Source organism: Bufo gargarizans, chromosome 1 (assembly GCF_014858855.1).
Source record: "Bufo gargarizans isolate SCDJY-AF-19 chromosome 1, ASM1485885v1, whole genome shotgun sequence".
Taxonomy (NCBI): domain Eukaryota; kingdom Metazoa; phylum Chordata; class Amphibia; order Anura; family Bufonidae; genus Bufo; species Bufo gargarizans.
The window spans coordinates 271,205,333-271,225,226 of record NC_058080.1 but is presented as its reverse complement, the minus strand read 5'-3'; the positions used below and the strand labels follow the sequence as shown (position 1 = coordinate 271,225,226).

Sequence of the window (19,894 nt, the reverse complement as noted above, 5' to 3'; positions counted from 1 at the left end):
ATGGACCAAAAACTGCACCCGACCGCGGACCAAGCGTGAGTCCAGAATATTGCTCACCTCATACTCCTCACGATTGCCCACTTGGACCGGACGAGGCCGAGGAACCGAGGAAGTGAAACGATTACACACCAGTGGCTTCAACAGGGAGACATGAAACACGTTGGAGATCTGCATGCCAGGAGGAAGCGCAAGGGCATAGGCTACCGGGTTTACCCTGCGAAGCACTCGGAAGGGACCGACAAAGCGAGGCGCCAGCTTGGGAGTGGGCACTCGAAGGTTGAGGTTGCGGGTGGACAACCATACGCGGTCTCCGACCTGGTAGGAAGGAGCGGGCGCTCGTCTGCGATCAGCCTGGAGTCTCTGGCGCTGCGCAGAGACCTCAAGGGACCTCTGGATCTGTACCCAAGAAGCACGTAGGACGGAAAGGTGATCCTCCACAGCCGGAATATCCTGGGGAGAGAATACCTCCGGTAACACGGCAGGTTGGAACCCATAATTGGCCATGAAGGGAGACGTCCCAGAGGAAGAGTTCACCGCCGTGTTCCTGGCAAACTCAGCCCAAGGCAGGAGGTCAACCCAATTGTCTTGGTGATCGGAGACATAGCAACGAAGGAATTGCTCCAAGGCCTGATTGGATCGTTCTGCGGCCCCATTGGACTGAGGGTGGTAGGCCGAGGAGAAAGAGAGATGAATCCCCAACTGGGAGCAAAAGGCGCGCCAGAACCTGGACACAAACTGACTCCCCGATCCGACACAATCTCCTTGGGCAAACCGTGCAACCGGAAGACCTCCCTGGCAAAAATCGAGGCCAACTCTTGTGCAGAGGGTAACTTCTTGAGAGGAACACAGTGGCACATTTTGGAAAACCGATCCACAATCATGAGAATGACCGTATGGCCTCGGGATGCAGGGAGGTCCACAATGAAATCCATCCCCAGGTGTGACCATGGACGCTCCCCGGTGGCTATGGGTTGCAAAAGGCCCAACGGAAGGTGCCGAGGGGACTTACTCTGGGCACAAACGGAGCATGCCGCACATATGCGGCGATGTCGGAACGTAGAGAAGGCCACCAGAACAGACGTGAAACAGCCCAGGACAGCTGATTCTTTCCAGGATGCCCCGCGGCCTTGGAGTTATGGTAGGTTCGCAACAACCGAGTGCGCAACTCCTCAGGCACAAAACATCTGCCGTTGGGTCTCCCAGAGGGAGCACCAGATTGAGCCGCCAAAATCTGCTCACCCAGGGGAGAGGTCAGGCTGGTGCGAATAGCGGCCAGGATCTGATTCGGAGGTATGACCGAAGTCGGTATCGACTCCTCCCCGGACAGCTCGGAGTACTGCCGTGATAAGGCATCCGCTCTGATGTTCTTGGAACCGGGTAGGTAGGAGACCACGTAATTAAAACGTGACAAGAACAGAGCCCATCTGGCCTGACGTGGTGTCAATCTCTTGGCCTCAGAGAGGTAGGTCAGATTCTTGTGGTCCGTCAGGATGAGAACCGGAACCACCGAGCCCTTGAGCAAGTGCCTCCATTCTTTAAGGGCCTGCACGATGGCCAATAACTCCCTGTCACCAATCTGATAGTTGCACTCCGCGGAAGACAGTTTCCGGGAGTAAAACCCACAAGGAAGCAGAGGACCCTCTGGTGTTCTATGCTGAGACAGGAGGGCGCCTACTCCCGTCTCAGACGCGTCCACCTCGAGGACAAAAGGCAACCCAGGGTTGGGATGCGACAGAATCGGAGCCGACACAAAGGCGGACTTTAGAGCCTCAAAAGCTCGGATGGCCTCGAGCGGCCAGACCTGGGGATTACTGCCCTTCCTGGTCAGATCCGTGAGAGGCTTGGCTAGCATGGAAAAGTCCCTGATGAACTTCCGATAATAATTGGCGAAGCCCAAAAAGCGCTGCAGGGCACGAAGACCACTGGGCTGGGGCCACTGTAAGACAGCCGAAACCTTCTCAGGATCCATGGAGAACCCCTCAGCGGAAATGATGTAACCTAAGAAGGTTACCTGGGATCGGTGAAATTCGCATTTCTCAAGCTTACCGAACAGCTTGTTCTCTCGTAACCGTTGCAACACTCGTCTGACATCCAGAATGTGGGCCTCCATGGATTCAGAATATACCAAGATGTCATCCAAATAGACCACCACACACTGCTGCAACAGGTCACGGAAAACATCGTTGATGAATTCCTGGAAGACTGCGGGCGCATTGCACAACCCAAAGGGCATAACCAAGGATTCATAATGACCGGTCCTGGTGTTAAACGCGGTCTTCCACTCGTCGCCCGCCTTGATCCTTACCAGGTTATATGCCGCCCTCAGGTCGAGTTTGGTAAAGACCGTGGCCCCTTTGAGGCGATCGAACAGCTCGGAAATCAAGGGTATCGGGTAAGCGTTCTTAATCGTGATGCGATTGAGACCCCTGTAATCGATGCGAGGCCTCAACTCACCGCCCTTCTTTTTCACAAAGAAAAATCCAGCCCCTGCCGGGGACGAGGATTTGCGAATGTGTCCGCGTGAAAGCGCCTCCCTCACGTACTCCTCCATGGCCTCATTCTCCGCTACCGACAGTGGATAGACTTTGCCACGAGGAGGAACGGCACCAGATTGTAACTCTATGGCACAATCGTATGGGCGGTGCGGAGGTAGGGCAACCGCACGCACCTTATCGAATACATCCCGGTACTCCTCGTATTCAGGAGGCAACAGAGAGTCCGAGGAAGTACACAGCAACTTGACAGGCCCATGGATGCAACTAGCCCCACACTGCGGTGACCACGAGAGGATCTCGGCCGATCTCCAATCGAAAGTCGGATTATGCTTCTGGAGCCAGGGGTACCCCAAGACCACCGAGTAGTGTGGAGACGAAATAACCTGGATACAGACCGACTCTCTGTGAACGGCACCAATGGCCATCCCCACTGGAAGGGTCTCCTGAGTCACGTGTGGCGGCAGAAGGGGTCTGCCGTCTATCGCCTCAAGAGCCAGTGGGGAACCTCGAGGCTGCAGAGGAATGGAATTGGCGGCAGCGAACACACTATCAATGAACAAACCACCAGCACCAGAGTCCACCAACGCCTGGGTCGTCACCGAGCCCCCGACCCAGGAGAGGACAACAGTAATCAGTGGTTTGTCAACACGGGAAACCGGGGACGAGGAGACTCCACCCAAGATCTGCCCCCGACAGGATCTCAGGTGCGAGCGTTTCCCGGACGGTTCAGGCATGCCAACCGAAAATGCCCACCGAGACCACAGTACATGCATCGGCCCTCGCGTCTCCGGAGTACCCTCTCCCCCTCGGACAGGCGAGCAAACCCCAGCTGCATGGGTTCACCCCCAGACAAGTCATCCCCAGGAGGCGTGGGAGGAGAGGGAGGCACGGGTGGGACAGCAAACGTAGGCGCCAATCTGTTAGAAGACCTCCGCAGGCTCTCCTTAAAGGAAGGTCTCTCCCTGAGTCTGGTGTCAATCAAAATCAGGAAAGAAATAAGGGACTCGAGCTCCACTGGTAGGTCCTTAGCTGCAACCTCATCCTTCAAGGCATCCGAGAGACCATGAGAGAAAGCAGCGACCAGAGCCTCATTATTCCAGCCCACCTCTGCTGCCAGGGTACGAAACTCAATGGCGTATTCAGCTACGGATCGTGAACCCTGTCTGATGGACATAAGGAGCTTCGCAGCAGAGGCAGCACGAGCCGGCACATCGAATACCTTCCGAAGAGAAGCAACAAAACCGGAAAACTCGGCAACCACCGGATTGTTGTTCTCCCATAAAGGGCTGGCCCAGGCCAAGGCCTTGTCCGAGAGCAGCGAGATCAAGAAGCCCACCTTTGATCTCTCAGTAGGAAAGGCATGTGGCAGCAACTCGAAATAAATGCCCACCTGGTTAAGGAAACCTCGGCACTGAGTTGGCTCTCCCCCAAAGCGCTGTGGAAGGGGGGCAGAACCGGTCATACCCCGAAACACCGCAGGCGCAGCAACAGGTGTCGGGGTAGACTCTGGCGCAACAACCGGAGCGGCAGTAGGAGCGGGCCCAGGAGCGACAACCGACCCATCGGCAACGGAAGCTAAATGAGCCGTGCGTTCAAGCAGGGTTTGCAACGCCACAGCGAACCGACCCAACAGGTGATCCTGCTGATCAAGTCTGGCAACCAGCGTAGGTAGCGAGGATGGCCCTGTACCGTCAGAATTCATGGCTTGGTCCTAATGTCATGGAACCATGAACCAGACGTACAACAGGAGATAAGTGGAAATAAGAAGGCTTTATTGAAAATAAAGCTGTAAGGCAAAAGTCCAAACGGATGGCTAAACCGAAGCAGGGTCTTGCGAAGCCAGAGGTCAGGAACCAGAAGGGTAGTCAGACGAAGCCTGGATCAGGAACCAGCAGGGTAGTCAGATGAAGCTAGGATCAGGAACCAGCAGGGTAGTCAGACGAAGCCTGGATCAGGAACCAGCAGGGTAGTCAGACGAAGCCAGGATCAGGAACCAGAAGCAGCTGCAGTCTTGGAAGCATGTGAACACAGGAGGACCAAGCAAGGAACTGAAGCCACAGACCTCCTATATATATGAGCTAGGCATCCAGCTCCTCCCAGTGGGAAGGAGAAGCCGCAGGGTGGGAGGCTACAAGAAACCCAGAAACCAAGATGGCCGCCAGCACATGTCAAACGAAGGAGAACAGCAAGAAGGTAAGACCATGACATAAACACATTGGAAAATATACCGTCTGGGCTGAACACCATACTTTTCCCAGCATGTGTAACTGTGTCACAGAAGTGTTAACAATCTCTGTCAGTATAAGGCCTCATGCACACGGCCGTTGTTTTGGTCCGCATCCGAGCCGCAGTTTTGGCGGCTCGGATACGGACCCATTAACTTCAATGGGACCGCAAAAGATGCGGACAGCACTCCGTGTGCGTTCCGCATCCGTTGCTCCGTTCCGTGGCCCCGCAAAAAAAAAAAAAAAAACTGTCCTATTCTTGTCTGCGCTTTGCGGACAAGAATACGCAGTTATATAAAAGGCTGTCTGTGCCGTTCCACAAATTGTGGGACGCCATCCGTGTTTTCCGGATCCGCGATTTGCGGACCGCAAAACACACAATGGTCGTGTGCATGTCGCCTAAAGGTGATTTAACAGATTTAAAAAAAAACACGTTTCAGGAAAATATAAAACGTTCTACAAACTGCATTTTTTGTGGCATTTTTCTTTGCTGCATTTTGGAATTTTTTCCAAATGTATCTTGTTTTCATGTGCAATGCTTCTCTATATGACTATAAGGATGTAAGAAATTAGTGAATGAAAAAGCGACCTAAAAACCACATGAAATTCATGGTGTTCTTTACAACACCAAAAAAGAAACACAGAAAAATAATATGGGATGTGATGGAAAACATTGCCAGATCCAACTACTCCACATTAACCGCCTAACGCAGGATCGCGGTCCGGAGGCGGCAGTCTGAGGCACAGTCATACATATATGCGTCATCTCGCGAGACACGAGATGACATGCTCAGCCGGCCTGCGCATGCGCATCGCGGGCCGGCAAAAGTTAGAGGGGGGTCAGTGGCTGATCGTGGCTGGCAAGCTGATGATTTTTAAAAAAAAACTAATCAGAAGCCAGTTAACACATTATATTTATAAATATAATGTGTTAAATGGCTGCTGTGCTCCTCTGCTGATTCTTTTCGTCGGTTGGTCTCAGCAGAGGAGCACAGTTCACAGTGAGTACACAAGACACAACACTTAGCCCCCAGATCACCCCCCCATCACCCCATTTAACCCATTGATCGCCCCTGTCAATCACCAGGGGCTATACCACAGGCTATACCCACAAATTTCGGATCTATGAGGGTAAAGATCAGACACTGGAGCCGGTCGGTTGCCCTGACTACCTGGGGAGCAGTGGGAAGACAGTCTGGGACTTGGTGTCACCCTTATTTGGCAAGGGGTACCATCTTTATGTGGACAATTTCTACACAAGTGTGCCCCTCTTCAGGCATTTGTTCCTAGAACAGATTGGCTGCTGTGGCACCGCACAAACTAGTCGCACGGGCTTCCCCCAACGGCTCGTTACCACCCGTCTTGCAAGGGGGGAGAGGGCTGCCTTGTGTAACGAAGAACTGCTTGCGGTGAAATGGAGAGACAAGCGTGACGTTTACATGCTCTCCTCCATTCACGCAGACACGACAATACAAATTAAACAAGCAACCAGTGTCATTGAAAAGCCCCTCTGTGTCCACGACTATAATTTGCTCATGGGAGGGGTGGACTTCAATGACCAGATGTTGGCTCCTTATCTCCTTTCCCGCAGAACCAGACGCTGGTATAAGAAGGTGTCTGTATATTTAATTCAATTGGCTCTGTATAATAGTTTTGTTCTCTACAGTAAGGCTGGGAGAACAGGATCCTTCCTCAAATTTCAGGAAGAGATCATCGAAAACCTCCTGTATCCAGGAGGTTCCGTGGCCCCATCCACCAGTGTAGTTAGCCGTCTACACGAGCGACATTTCCCCAGTGTCGTTGCCGGTACCTCAACCCAACCGTCACCCCGAAAAAGATGTTGTTTCTGTAGCAGGAGTGGAATAAGGCGTGACACCCGCTATTTCTGTCCTGACTGCCCTGACCACCCTGCCCTATGCTTTGGAGAGTGTTTCCGGAAGTACCACACACAGGTACACTTAGCATAGGGATTGCATCTCACAGGACAGGCACACAGGGCTATTAGGGCCCATTCACACAGAGCTGCTGCAAACCTCTCCTTTCACCTGGGACAAAGTGCATAATGTACTTCGCCACAACTTTGGGCGATTTGCGCTTTGCATATTGTCCCATGGGGAAGGACAGGTTTGTCCTATAAAAGTAAAAAAATAAAATAAAATCACCAGTAAGCAAAAAAGTTAACGTTATGTTCAAAAAGTTAAAGTTTATATGTTCTGTTCAAAAGTTATTATAAAGTTAATAAATTTATTGCGTTGCGGCCTGGTTTTTTCTTTTTTCTTTAGTTTTTTTTACCTTCCAGGTGGACCAACCGATCGACTAGCTGCAGCACTGATGTGCATTCTGACAGAAGCATTGCGCTGCTGTCAGATTACACAAAAGTCGAGATTTCTCCTCTGCAGTAAAAGATACGTTTGCCGAGGCATATGAGCTGAGGAGGCGGCGGTGTTCATATGCTTTGGCAAACACTTTGTATATATATAAAAAAATAAAAAATCCCGGCAATGATTTATTTATCCACATCGATTGAGCTAAGTGGGTATGGATGTTGGGCGGAGCTCCTATGTCCAGGACACCCAGCATGGGTATATGTAAAATGACACCCCAAAACACATTCCCCAACTTCTCTTGAGTACGGCGATACCACATGTGTGACACTTTTTTGCAGCCTAGGTGGACAAAGGGGCCCACATTCCAAAGAGCACCTTTCGGATTTCACAGGCCATTTTTTACAGATTTTGATTTCAAACTACTTTGCACGCATTTGGGCCACTAAAATGCCAGGGCAGTATAACTACCCCACAAGTGACCCCATTTTGGAAAGAAGACACCACAAGGTATTTCATGATGGGCATAGTGAGTTCATGGAAGTTTTTATTTTTTGTCACAAGTTAGTGGAATATGAGACTTTGTAAGGAAAAAAAAAAGGAAAAAACAAATAATCATTTTCCGCTAACTTGTGACAAAAAATAAAAAGTTCTATAAACTCACTATGCCCATCAGCGAATACCTTAGGGTGTCTACTTTCCGAAATGGGGTCATTTGTGGGGGTTTTCTACTGTCTGGGCATTGTAGAACCTCAGGAAACATGACAGGTGCTCAGAAAGTCAGAGCTGCTTCTAAAAGCGGAAATTCACATTTTTGTACCATAGTTTGTAAACGCTATAACTTTTACCCAAACCATTTTTTTTTTATCAATAAAATTTAGCGAAAAATTTATATATGGATGTGTTTTTTTTAAAAAAAATTTACAACTGAAAGTGAAAAATGTCATTTTTTAACAAAAAAAGTAAAAATGTCAGCAGCAATGAAATACCACCAAATGAAAGCTCTATTAGTGAGAAGAAAAGGAGGTAAAATTCATTTGGGTGGTAAGTTGCATGACCGAGCAATACACAGTGAAAGTAGTGTAGTGCAGAAGTGTAAAAAGTGGTCTGGTCATTAAGGGTGTTTAAGCTAGGGGGGCTGAGGTGGTTAACAGACATTAAAGGGGTTCTCCGGGAATTAAGAAAATGAATATATTGAAATATTACTTTAGTGTAAATATATTCCCAAATACATTTCATTAGTTATTATGGCTCATTTTGTCTAGGGAGCAGTCATCAGGAGAAATTAAATGGCCGCCGTCCTATTAGTACACACAAAACCTGTCCTAATCACACAGCAGGACAAGTTACTTCACAACATTAAGCGAAAGAGCTGCCTCATCCTCCTCTCTGCTCTGCTTGTCAGGGTTTATGATCCTGAATACAGATGATAAAATGTTCAGCTCAGTCTATGTAGGAATGGAGGTCATTAAGGAGACATGAAGTACAGAGAGGATGGACAGGACAGGCTGTTGTAATGCATACAACTGCTGCTGCTCATCAGCCGCAACCCCACCTCCTCTCTGTACTTCATGTCTCTAATGAACTCCATTCCTACAGAGATTCTTCTGAAGATCATATTAAATGGTATTAGGGATCATAATCCCTGACAAGTAAGGCTACTTTCACACCTGCATTAGGTGCGGATCTGTCTGGTATCTGCACAGACGGATCCGCACCTATAATGCAAATGCTTGTATCCGTTCAGAACGGATCCGTTTGCATTATTCTGTCAAAAAAGTCTAAGTCAAAACGGATCTAAGTCCTGACTTACAGTACATTTAAAGTCAATGGGGGACGGATCCATTTTTAATTGCACCATATTGTGTCAGTGAAAACGGATCCATCCCCATTGACTTACATTGTAAGTCAGGACGGATCCATTTGGCTCCGCATCGCCAGGCGGACACCAAAAAGCAGCGCTTTGGTCTCCGAATCCAGAGCAGAATGGAGGCATAACGGAGCCAAACTGATGTATTCTGAACGGATCCTTATCCATTCAGAATGCATTGGGGCTGAACTGATCCGTTTTGAACCGTTTGTGAGATCCCTGAAACGGATCTCAGAAACGGAATTCAAAACGCCAGTGTGAAAGTAGCCTAAGAGAGGAAGATGGTGCAGCTCTTTAACTTGTCCTCATGTGTAATTAGGACAGGTTTTGTGTGGACTAATAAGACGGTGACCATTTTATTATCCCTGATGATCGCTCCCCTGATAAAACGAGCCATTATAACTAATAAAAGGTATTTGGGAATATATTTATAATAAAGTAATATTTAAGTATTTTCATTTTCTTAATTCCCGGAGAACCCCTTCAATTTTGAAGTAGAGCCTATTTGAAATTTTGCTATAGGGCCCTAAGATTTCTGTGCACATCCCTGTCCATCAGTATATTATTTCCCTACCCCTTTTAATAAACAAAAAACAAAACCAAAACAAAAAACGGATGAATTGGAGAACAAATATCTTACTGGGAGCAAATGCATATACAAATGATGACAAGAATGAGAGCCACCATGGCAATGATTAGGCCAATCACAACAAGTTGTCCCCTGTCTTCTTTCAAGTAAAACAGGTCCAGTCTTTCACATCTTGCCCCAGTATAGCCTTTTTCACATCTAGAAAAGAAGACAGAAAAAAGGTGACTGCTATAATTTATAATGAACCTGCAAATTACTAAATGTACTCTATCCAGTCATATGCTCGACTTATTTGCATGCCAGATAGTTTGAATCCTGCATTCTCTGTAGTAGAAATAGGTCACAACTTCAGAGACATCTTGTTCTACCATCCAGACAGCATTAAAGAAGCACTTCCACAAACATTTGTATTCTCTTACCTGTTAGAAAGGTACATGATGTAATAAATGCAATTTTCTTACCAGTGACTGTATTTGTGAGTTATAACCTCCCTTATGATCCTCGGTTGTGTCATGTGACCAGCACTATGACTTTCCAAATAACAGCATCTTATGTGTGGACAGGCAACCAGTTTCTCTATGTATTCCTATGGGAGTCTCAGTCTCAGTCTCATAGGAATGAATAGAGAAGTAACTGACTTCCTGTCCTGTGTCAGTTGGAGATCACAGTGCTGGTCACATGACACAGCTGAGGATCAGAAGGAGGTTATAACTCAAAAATACGTTCAATGATGAAAAGATTACATTCACTACAAATTACATCATGTAGCTTTCTAACAAGTCAGAGAATAAAAACTTTTGTGGGAGTGCTACTTTAAAGATAAGACAATCTTCAAGAAGCAATAGCTGTCACTTGCCTATTAATACTGCAATGATATAATGCGTCCACCATCAGCTTCCTTGAATTGGGCAATTCTTCAATTGCTGCATTTACTATTATGCAGCTAAATAGGAAAAGCAGAGAGCACATCTGGTCAGGGCCCAAGTGGATGAGCTCGCAGCCTGTGTAAGTGAAGCGGAGATGGCAACATTTGCAGAGCAAGGACAAATAAATACTAATGAAAGGATACTTCTTCCAGAGGACTGATTTCCTAAAATGCCCGGAGAACCCCTTTAAGGCATGTCTGTAACTGACATCTTTATAAATAAAAAAAAAGCTACTTACATACATGAAGGCTCCTTCAAAACCCTTACAAAACGGCATTTCCCCTTTATGCAGTAATGTCTATATGACTTTGGACATCGGGAAAAATGGCCTCTCCATTTTGCTGGCTCAGAGATTCCTGCAAGTAAGATTGACTGGGCATCAGTCTCCAGGCAGAAGTAATCTATCACATATCACTTCCTTTGGTAGCTCCATTATTTTTGCTAACCGTTCACTTGTCATTCACAAGTATAAGGGAGGGAGCAAAGAGTTCTGAGGAAACAGGGAGAAGTAGAAATGAAGCACTGGATGCACTCTATCGTTGACACTGGTTGGTGAAGGTAGACAATGTTGCCCAGACTGTTAGGATGCACTGGGGTTGGCACCAACTGGATGCACTGTCTGGCACTGCATGCGGGCTAGCAATGTTTTGGAGCATACGTGATTGGCTCTATAGACAATTTATAAGTAAACTGAGTCTGAATATGTAAGTAAGGAAGCAATAGCATCTACAAATCAGCTAGCATGAAGCTTCCCTTCCTCTCCACAAAGAGCTTCTGGGGCAGCTGAGGTCTCAGAATTTCTTTGAGATTCCTTGCAATTTACTCTAATACAATGTAAAGAGGATGTATCAAGAAGACCTTGGAGTTCTTCATGCCTCTAAGGTGCAGTCTCCCACTGCTGATTCCAGCCTGACGCAGAGAAAACTATTTCTGGACATTTCAATGAAGGTTTTGCTAATGATGTCAGTTGTGTAAGGAGTTGCTGCTTCCTATGATGTGCAACCCTGTGAGTCACGGAAGAACACACTTCATTGTAATACTAGCTTCTTCTCCCTTGGCGGATCCTCTTCATGTACTGTACATTATCTGTAGAAGTCATTAAGTAAAAAATTTTTTTTTTTACAGAGGAGCAAATTGTCGTACAGTATCAGATGTCTTAAAGGGCATCTGTCAGCAGATTTGTACCTATGACACTGGCTGACCTGTTACATGTGGGGTTGGCAGCTGAAGACATCTGTGTTGGTCCCTTGTTTATATGTGTCCACATTGCTGAGAAAAATGAAGCTCTAATATATGCAAATGAGCCTCTAGGAGCAATGGGGGCATTACTGTTACACCAAGAGGCTCTGCTCTCTCTGCAACTTCCGGTTCTGGGCTAGGTGTGATTATATTTACACTGCCTGGTCCTGTCAATCAGTGCAGAGGCCGCAGCAGTTCTGAGGGTGTAACAGCATTACCCCCCACCCCCGGGTTGTTCCTAGAGGCTCATTTACATATATTAAAACTTCATTTTTCTCAGCAATGAGGACACATATAAACATGGGACAAACACAGATGTCTTCAGCTGCCAAGTGCACATGTAACAGGTCAGCCAGTGTCATAGGTACAAAACTGCTGACAGATGCCCTTTAAGATATGAATGAATATGCTCATGATAGAAAATAAGTAACTGATTGGTGGGCGTCTGAGCTCTGGGAGTATGGAAATACAGAGTTTCCCAAATGGATGAGCATCTTGTTCTTGTAATCAATGGTTGGACCCGAATAATCAGATACTTATCCCCAATCCCATGGATAGAGGATAACTTTATATTTTGGGACAACCCCTTTAACAACTTTGGAGAATTTGGATGTAATTCAAGGGGTCCCTCCATTTGTACAGCTATTGTAAAGAGTCTCTCAATGGATTCCTACAAATTTCACAAGGTGTCATGTAATGGTGTCCAAGTTCAAACAAACATTTTTCTCTCTATAGTGAAGTGTTATGCAGTTTTCCAAGTTAATTTTTGTATCAGTTCCTTATTCGTTTTAAGATCTCTGCTTGCAGTCATTCAGTAGGTGCTTTATGTATACTTACAGTGATGGTCATGTGATGGGGCTGTGTCTTCTAAATAGCGTGTACAAGTATTCCACCACATGACCTAGACTGATTTACAGTACAGACCCAAAGTTTGGACACACCTTCTCATTCAAAGAGTTTTCTTTATTTTCATGACTATGAAAATTGTAGATTCACACTGAAGGCATCAATACTATGAATTAACACATGTGGAATTATATACATAACAAAAAAGTGTGAAACAACTGAAAATATGTCATATTATAGGTTTTCAAAGTAGCCACCTTTTGCTTTGATTACTGCTTTGCACACTCTTGGCATTCTCTTGATAAGCTTCAAGAGGTAGTCAACCGAAATGGTTTTCACTTCACAGGTGTGCCCTGTCAGGTTTAATAAGTGGGATTTCTTGCCTTAAAATAAATGGGGTTGGGACCATCAGTTGCGTTGTGGAGAAGTCAGGTGGATACACAGCTGATAGTCCTACTGAATAGACTGTTAGAATGTGTATTATGGCAAGAAAAAAAGCAGCTAAGTAAAGAAAAACGAGTGGCCATCATTACTTTAGGAAATTAAGGTCAGTCAGTCCGAAAAATTGGAAAAAGTGCAGTCACAAAAACCATCAAGCGCTACAAAGAAACTGGCTCACATGCGGACCGCCCCAGGAAAGGAAGACCAAGAGTCACCTCTGCTGCAGAGGATAAGTTCATCTGAGTCACCAGCCTCAGAAATCGCAGGTTAACAGCAGCTCAGATTAGAGACCAGGTCAATGCCACACAGAGTTCTAGCAGCAGACACATCTCCTCACAACTGTTAAGAGGAGACTGTGTGAATCAGGCCTTCATGGTAGAATATCTGCTAGGAAACCACTGCTAAGGACAGGCAACAAGTAGAAGAGACTTGTTTGGGCTAAAGAACACAAGGAATGGACATTAGACCAGTGGAAATCTGTGCTTTGGTCTGATGAGTCCAAATTTGAGATCTTTGGTTCCAACCACCGTGTCTTTGTGCAACGCAGAAAAGGTGAACGGATGGACTCTACATGCCTGGTTCCCACCGTGAAGCATGGAGGAGAAGGTGTGATGGTGTGGGGGTGCTTTGCTGGTGACACTGTTGGGGATTTATTCAAAATTGAAGGCATACTGAACCAGCATGGCTACCACAGCATCTTGCAGCGGCATGCCATTCCATCCGGTTTGCGTTTAGTTGGACCATCATTTATTTTTCAACAGGACAATGACCCCAAACACACCTCCAGGCTGTGTAAGGGCTATTTGACCATGAAGGAGAGTGATGGGGTGCTGCGCCAGATGACCTAGCCTCTACAGTCACCGGACCTGAACCCAATCGAGATGGTTTGGGGTGAGCTGGATCGCAGAGTGAAGGCAAAAGGGCCAACAAGTGCTAAGCATCTCTGGGAACTCCTTCAAGACTGTTGGAAGACCATTTCAGGTGACTACCTCTTGAAGCTCATCAAGAGAATGCCAAGAGTGTGCAAAGTAGTAATCAAAGCAAAAGGTGGCTACTTTAAAGAACCTAGAATATGACATATTTTCAGTTGTTTCACACCTTTTTGTTATGTACCGTATTTTTCGCCGTATAAGACGCACTTTTTTCCCCCCAAAAGAGGGGGGAAAAAAGCAGTGCGTCTTATACGGCGAATGCTGATGATTTTGCTGCGCTTTCAATGATACACCCGCCGCGATGCCGTGAGGCGGGTGTATCAGCTGTGAGGGAGGAGGGGCTGGGGGCCGGCATCTGCTTTTATAATGACAGCGGGGCCCGTGCAGTGATTGTATTCTACTACACGGGCCCCGCTCACTGTATAATCCTATGTCTAATAGTTAATTGTATGTAATCGCATAAGGAGCGCTGTGTATTACCGGTACTTACAACTACAAGCGCTCGCAGAGAGGAGGGAGGAGGAAGGAGGCAGGCCGGGAGGACGGGCGCTGGCAGTGTGAGTCATACGTCACACGCCTACGCCGCCCACTTTATGAATGAAGCAGGCGGCGTGGGCGCATGACGTATGACTCACGCTGCCAGCGCCTGTCCTCCCGGCCTGCCTCCTGCCTCCTCCCTCCTCTCTGCCTACCGAGCGGCGAGCGCTTGTAGTTGTAAGTACAGTAATACACAGCGCTGATTATGCGATTACATACAATTACAATTAACTATTAGACATAGGATTATACAGTGAGCGGGGCCCGTGTAGTGGAATACAGTCACTGCACGGGCCCCGCTGTCTTTATAAAAGCAGATGCCGGCCCCCAGCGTGTATTGAGGGTCATTCACTACAGGGACACTTATGGAGGGGATCTGTGGATGACACATAGCATAAGATGCTATATATGTGTCATCCACAGATCCCCCCATAACTGTCATACACAGTGCCATCCAGAGAGCCCAATAAGAGCCACCCACAGATCCCCCATAAGTGTCACCCACAGATCCCCTATAAGTGTCACCCACAGATCCCCTATAAGTGTCACCCACAGATCCCCTATAAGTGTCACCCACAGATCCCCCATAAGTGTCACCCACAGATCCCCCATAAGTGTCACCCACAGATCCCCCATAAGTGTCACCCACAGATCCCCCATAAGTGTCACCCACAGATCCCCCATAACAGTGCGTCACCCACAGATCCCCCATAAGTGTCACCCACAGATCCCCCATAAGTGTCACCCACAGATCCCCCATAACAGTGCATCACCCACAGATCCCCCATAACAGTGCGTCACCCACAGATCCCCCATAACAGTGCGCCATCCACAGATCCCCCATAACAGTGCGTCATCCACAGATCCCCCATAACAGTACGTCATCCACAGATCCCCCATAACAGTGCGCCATCCACAGATCCCCCATAACAGTGCGCCATCCAGAGATCCCCATAACAGTGCGTCATCCACAGATCCCCCATAACAGTGCGTCATCCACAGATCCCCCATAACAGTGCGCCATCGACAGATCCCCCATAAGTGTCACCCACAGATCCCCCATAACAGTGTGCCATCCACAGATCCCCCATAACAGTGCGCCATCCACAGATCCCCCATAACAGTGCCATCCACAGACCACAATTAGTTCAAAACCCACCAAAAGCACACCTTTTGGTTAAAAAATTTTTTTTCTTATTTTCCTCCTCAAAAACCTAGGTGCGTCTTATGGGCCGGTGCGTCTTATAGGGCGAAAAGGTATATAATTCCACATGTGTTAATTCATAGTTTTGATGCCTTCAGTGTGAATCTACAAATTTCATAGTCATGAAAATAAAGAAAACTCTTTGAATGAGAAGCTGTGTCCAAACTTTTGGTCTGTACTGTATGTCCACTCAAAGTAAAGGTTCCTGCAGAATAATATCAAGCAAGATACTATATACCATAGAGCAGGGATGGCCAACCTGCGGCTCTCCAGCTGTTGCAAAACTACAACTCCCAGTATGCTCGGTCTGCCTACAGCAGGGCATGGTGAGCCGCAGGTTGTCCAGCCCTGCCATAGAGAGTATAGGGGATATTTAACAAACTAGTGTAAAGTAGAACTGGCTAAGGCTACTTTCACACTTGCGGCAGTGTGATCCGCCGGATCCGCCGCTGACTGAAAGCATTTGTGAGACAGATCCTGATGCAGATCCGTCTTACAAATGCATTGCAAGGACGGATCCGTCTCTCCGCTTGTCATGCGGACAGACGGATCCGTCTTGTATCTTTTTTCACATTGTTACCAGTCTGCGCATGTGCAGGCCGGAAGGACTGATCCGGCATTCCGGTATTTTGAATGCCGGATCCAGCACTAATACATTCCTATGGGAAAGTCTTCAGGCAAGTCTTCAGTTTTTTGGGCCGGAGATAAAACCGTAGCATGCTACGGTTTTATATTTTGCCTGATCAGTCAAAACGACTGAACTGAAGACATCCTGATGCATCCTGAATAGATTATTCTCCATTCAGAATGCATGGGGATATACCTGATCAGTTATTTTTCGGTATAGAGCCCCTGTGACGGAACTGTATGCCAGAAAAGAAAAACGCAAGTGTGAAAGTACCCTTAGTGCCCATAGCAACCAATTAGATTCCACATTTCATTTATCACAGCTCCTTTGGAAAATGTAAGGTGGAATCTGATTGGTTGCTATGGGCAACTAAGACAGTTCTACTTTACACCAGTTTGATAAATCTCCCCCTATAATGTTTTATTATACCAAGTATATATTTACTGAAACTAAAACAACCCTTTAATTTTTTTTGCAAATGACCTGCCAGCTGATATCTCCAATTAGCCAAGCTTCGTTGATTTTTTATTTTATTTTTTACTGGAGAAAACACCAATTCAGATATCCATGGGCACGCTCTCTGCCAAATGTCTTTTCTAAAGTTTCTGTTGGCAATTATATCAAGTGATGAGTCACAGGGAATTCCCAGTATGAAAAGTCTGACCACATTATTCTCACAGACTTGTTTGGGTTTCATCAAGTCCTTAGCATGCTCCAATAGTTAATATTTCCATCTACTCACTTTCCATGGTATGGACAGTAAAGGAAGATTAATAATAATAATAATAATTTGACAATTTTTATGAACCTTTTATATGATGTAATGGGTGCTTTTAATACAACACTACAAAGTATGCCTGAAAAACGGATTTTTGTAAAGGTTTTTACAGGATGATAAAATCTGGCTCATTTTTCAGGGAGCTGACCAGAAGGTTGTGAACCCTAGGTCTTGAGAAGAGATATGCCGGGTTAATGTGCATGATAAGTGCATGTTTTTACTACTACAAACCACTTTTTATTCATCCTTTGGAAGGCAGTTTATGCCATTTTCCTCCTGCTCCTTGCAGAGTCATCTTCTGCAGTGAAAGCAGGGTGTTGATGGCCATCGGATTGATCCATCCGCTCTACAGTCTTATTACAAGCGTGTTTGTGTGCTAACAAGAGGAGGACGCTGTGTGGAACCAAATCCATAAATTTTTCTGCATGGTGTGAACACAGGAGACATTTTAACCTTAAAGGGATTCTGTCATGAAGATTTTCGATATGGAGCTGTTCATATCATCCTCTCAGTCTCCATTATCTAATAAAAAATATACTAGTTTTACCCCCACCTGTCCTTTCATTTTTGATAAAAATAGGTTTTATAAATATGCTAATTGCCTTACTAACGGGCCCAAGGGGCTGTCCCTTCGGCCGTTTGTGCCCAGCCGCGCCCCTTATTTCGTAGCCCAGCGCCGCCCCACTGCTAATTATGCACTACTCTCATGGCCGATGGTGCGCCGTAATCTCGCGCATGCGACCTGGATCAACGGGTCAGCGCCTGAGAGCGAAGTGCACTGACCAGTGGATTTAGGGCGCATGCGCGAGATTACGGCACACCATCGGCGATGAGAGTAGTGCATAATTAGCAGTGGGGCGGCGCTGGGCTATGAGATAAAGGGGCGCAGCTGGGCACAAACAACCGGAGGGACAGCCCCTTGGGCACGTTAGTAAGGTTATTAGCATATTAATAAAACCGATTTTTATCAAAAATGAAAGGACAGGTGGGGGTAAAACTTGTATATTTTTAATTAAATAATGGAGACTGAGAGGATGATATGAACACCTCCATATCGAAAATCCTGATGACCCCTTACGGATCTTCTGGGCTCCTCTAAAATTATATACCGTTGGCTGTTTCCCTTTGGCCTTCTCAACACCCATGGAAATAAGCGCTACACTATCCGCGCACCAGAGGACCTAAGACAGATTTGGGAGCCACTGAATCTGGAGCCTATGGTCCTATCTTCTTGGATGCCGGTTCCCCTGGATGAGGACTTACCCCCGCTACAAGTCCCGTCGAAATGGTCCACGGTTAAAAGGCAGAAGTACAGAAGACCTGGTGGCCCCTCAAGGATGGATACTAATGATTGAATTAGTTTTGCGTCACCCTATCTGATTCTGACACAGAATTGTGTCCCTTTAAAATTCTAGTCCTCGTTTCTGAACTCGTTTGGATCAGAAGTCTATATGATCTGGTATTGTGCAGGTTTCTCGCTCTTATGGAGTTAGTCCATTTACCTAGCCATCTGATATGGGCTTAGGTTATTGAGGCTTGGGCAGATCAGGCTAACACATGTTGGTGTTCTCCCCAACCCACACATCTATGCGCATAGTTGGATTGCGCATATACGGAGCTTTAAGTTCTGGAAGGCTTCTCTTAGTTGTTGTTTGGTTTTCACAGTTGGATCATTGAGCCATCGTCAAACAGCCTTTTGTTTTTCTAATTCTACTCAGATGACAGCTCTAAAACTAAATGTGACCACCTTTAATGTTAATGGAGGTAATAATCCTATTAAGAGAAGTCGTATTTACAAATAGCTATGCTGCAGGAGACACATTTTAAAAAGGGTCAGGTCCCCAATCTTGCTTGATCCTCTTTTCAAACTTGGTTCCATTCATGTAACACATCTGCATCATCCAGAGGGGTTAAAGTGTCCCCTTGTGTGTAATGGTGGAGATTGCGAACCCCGAGGGGAGGTATTTACTCTTAAAGGGCAAATTGGGTGGTGCGGAGGTCACCTTATGTAACCTGTATGCCCCTAATAACAACACTTCTAAATGGTTATCCAAGATTTTACATAAAATATCAGTTTTTACTTCTGGTATGCTGATTATAGGTGGAGACTTTAACTTAACCTTAAACCCCTTTTTGGATGCCTCCACTCGCAGGTCCGCAGTCTCCTCTGGGGTGCTGAAGGGGATACTCAGTAAGTTTAGGAATATGGGTCTGTGTGACGTTTGGAGATCCATTCATGCTGACAAAAGGGAATATTCCTATTTTTCGCACCCTCATAAATCTTACCGCCTTGATTACTTATTCATCTCTGACAGGTTACTACCTCAGGTTAGTAAAGCTGAAATACACAATATCACAATTTCGGACTACGCTCCGGTATCCCTCTCCTTTACGGTCCCTGGGGCCTCTGGCAAGGAGTGGGTCTGGTCTCTTAACCCTACGCTTCTGAATACCCACGCTGACACTGACTCATTTTGGAATAAGCTGACAGATTATTTCACACTTAATGCTGTGGCCGAGACCTCTCCAGTTTCACTCTGGGAAGCTCATAAAGCCGTTGTGCGAGGTGAATTCATAGCATTGGGCTCTTTCTTAAAAAAGAAACGTGATAGATCTGAATTCCCTGCTTTCCGAAATCTCATCTCTAGAACAAGCCCATAAAAGATCTATGTCGGATGCAGACTTAGAGGCTTTGTCAGTTCTAAGGAGGGAACTGAAAGATCTTTTAAATGTTAAAGCAGCTAAGGCCTACCTCAAAATTCGACATAAACAATACGCACATGGGAACAGGGGGAATAGGTTAATGTCGGCCCTTATTAAAAAGAGAAATGATCAGTCCTATATAACTAAAATGCGTAGT

General features: G+C 46.4%; 1 protein-coding gene across 1 annotated transcript in view; it reads right to left on the bottom strand.

The window, feature by feature from the left end:
* BTC (betacellulin) overlaps nt 1-19,894 on the bottom strand; it is a 74,876-nt gene that overhangs the window by 8,165 nt on the left and 46,817 nt on the right. The window contains exons 3-4 of the mRNA XM_044277176.1: nt 10,668-10,785; nt 9,555-9,701 (exon numbers count right to left, since the gene is read on the bottom strand). Of these exons, the coding sequence (XP_044133111.1) occupies nt 9,555-9,701; nt 10,668-10,785 (265 nt within the window). The remainder of the gene's footprint in view (nt 1-9,554; nt 9,702-10,667; nt 10,786-19,894) is intronic.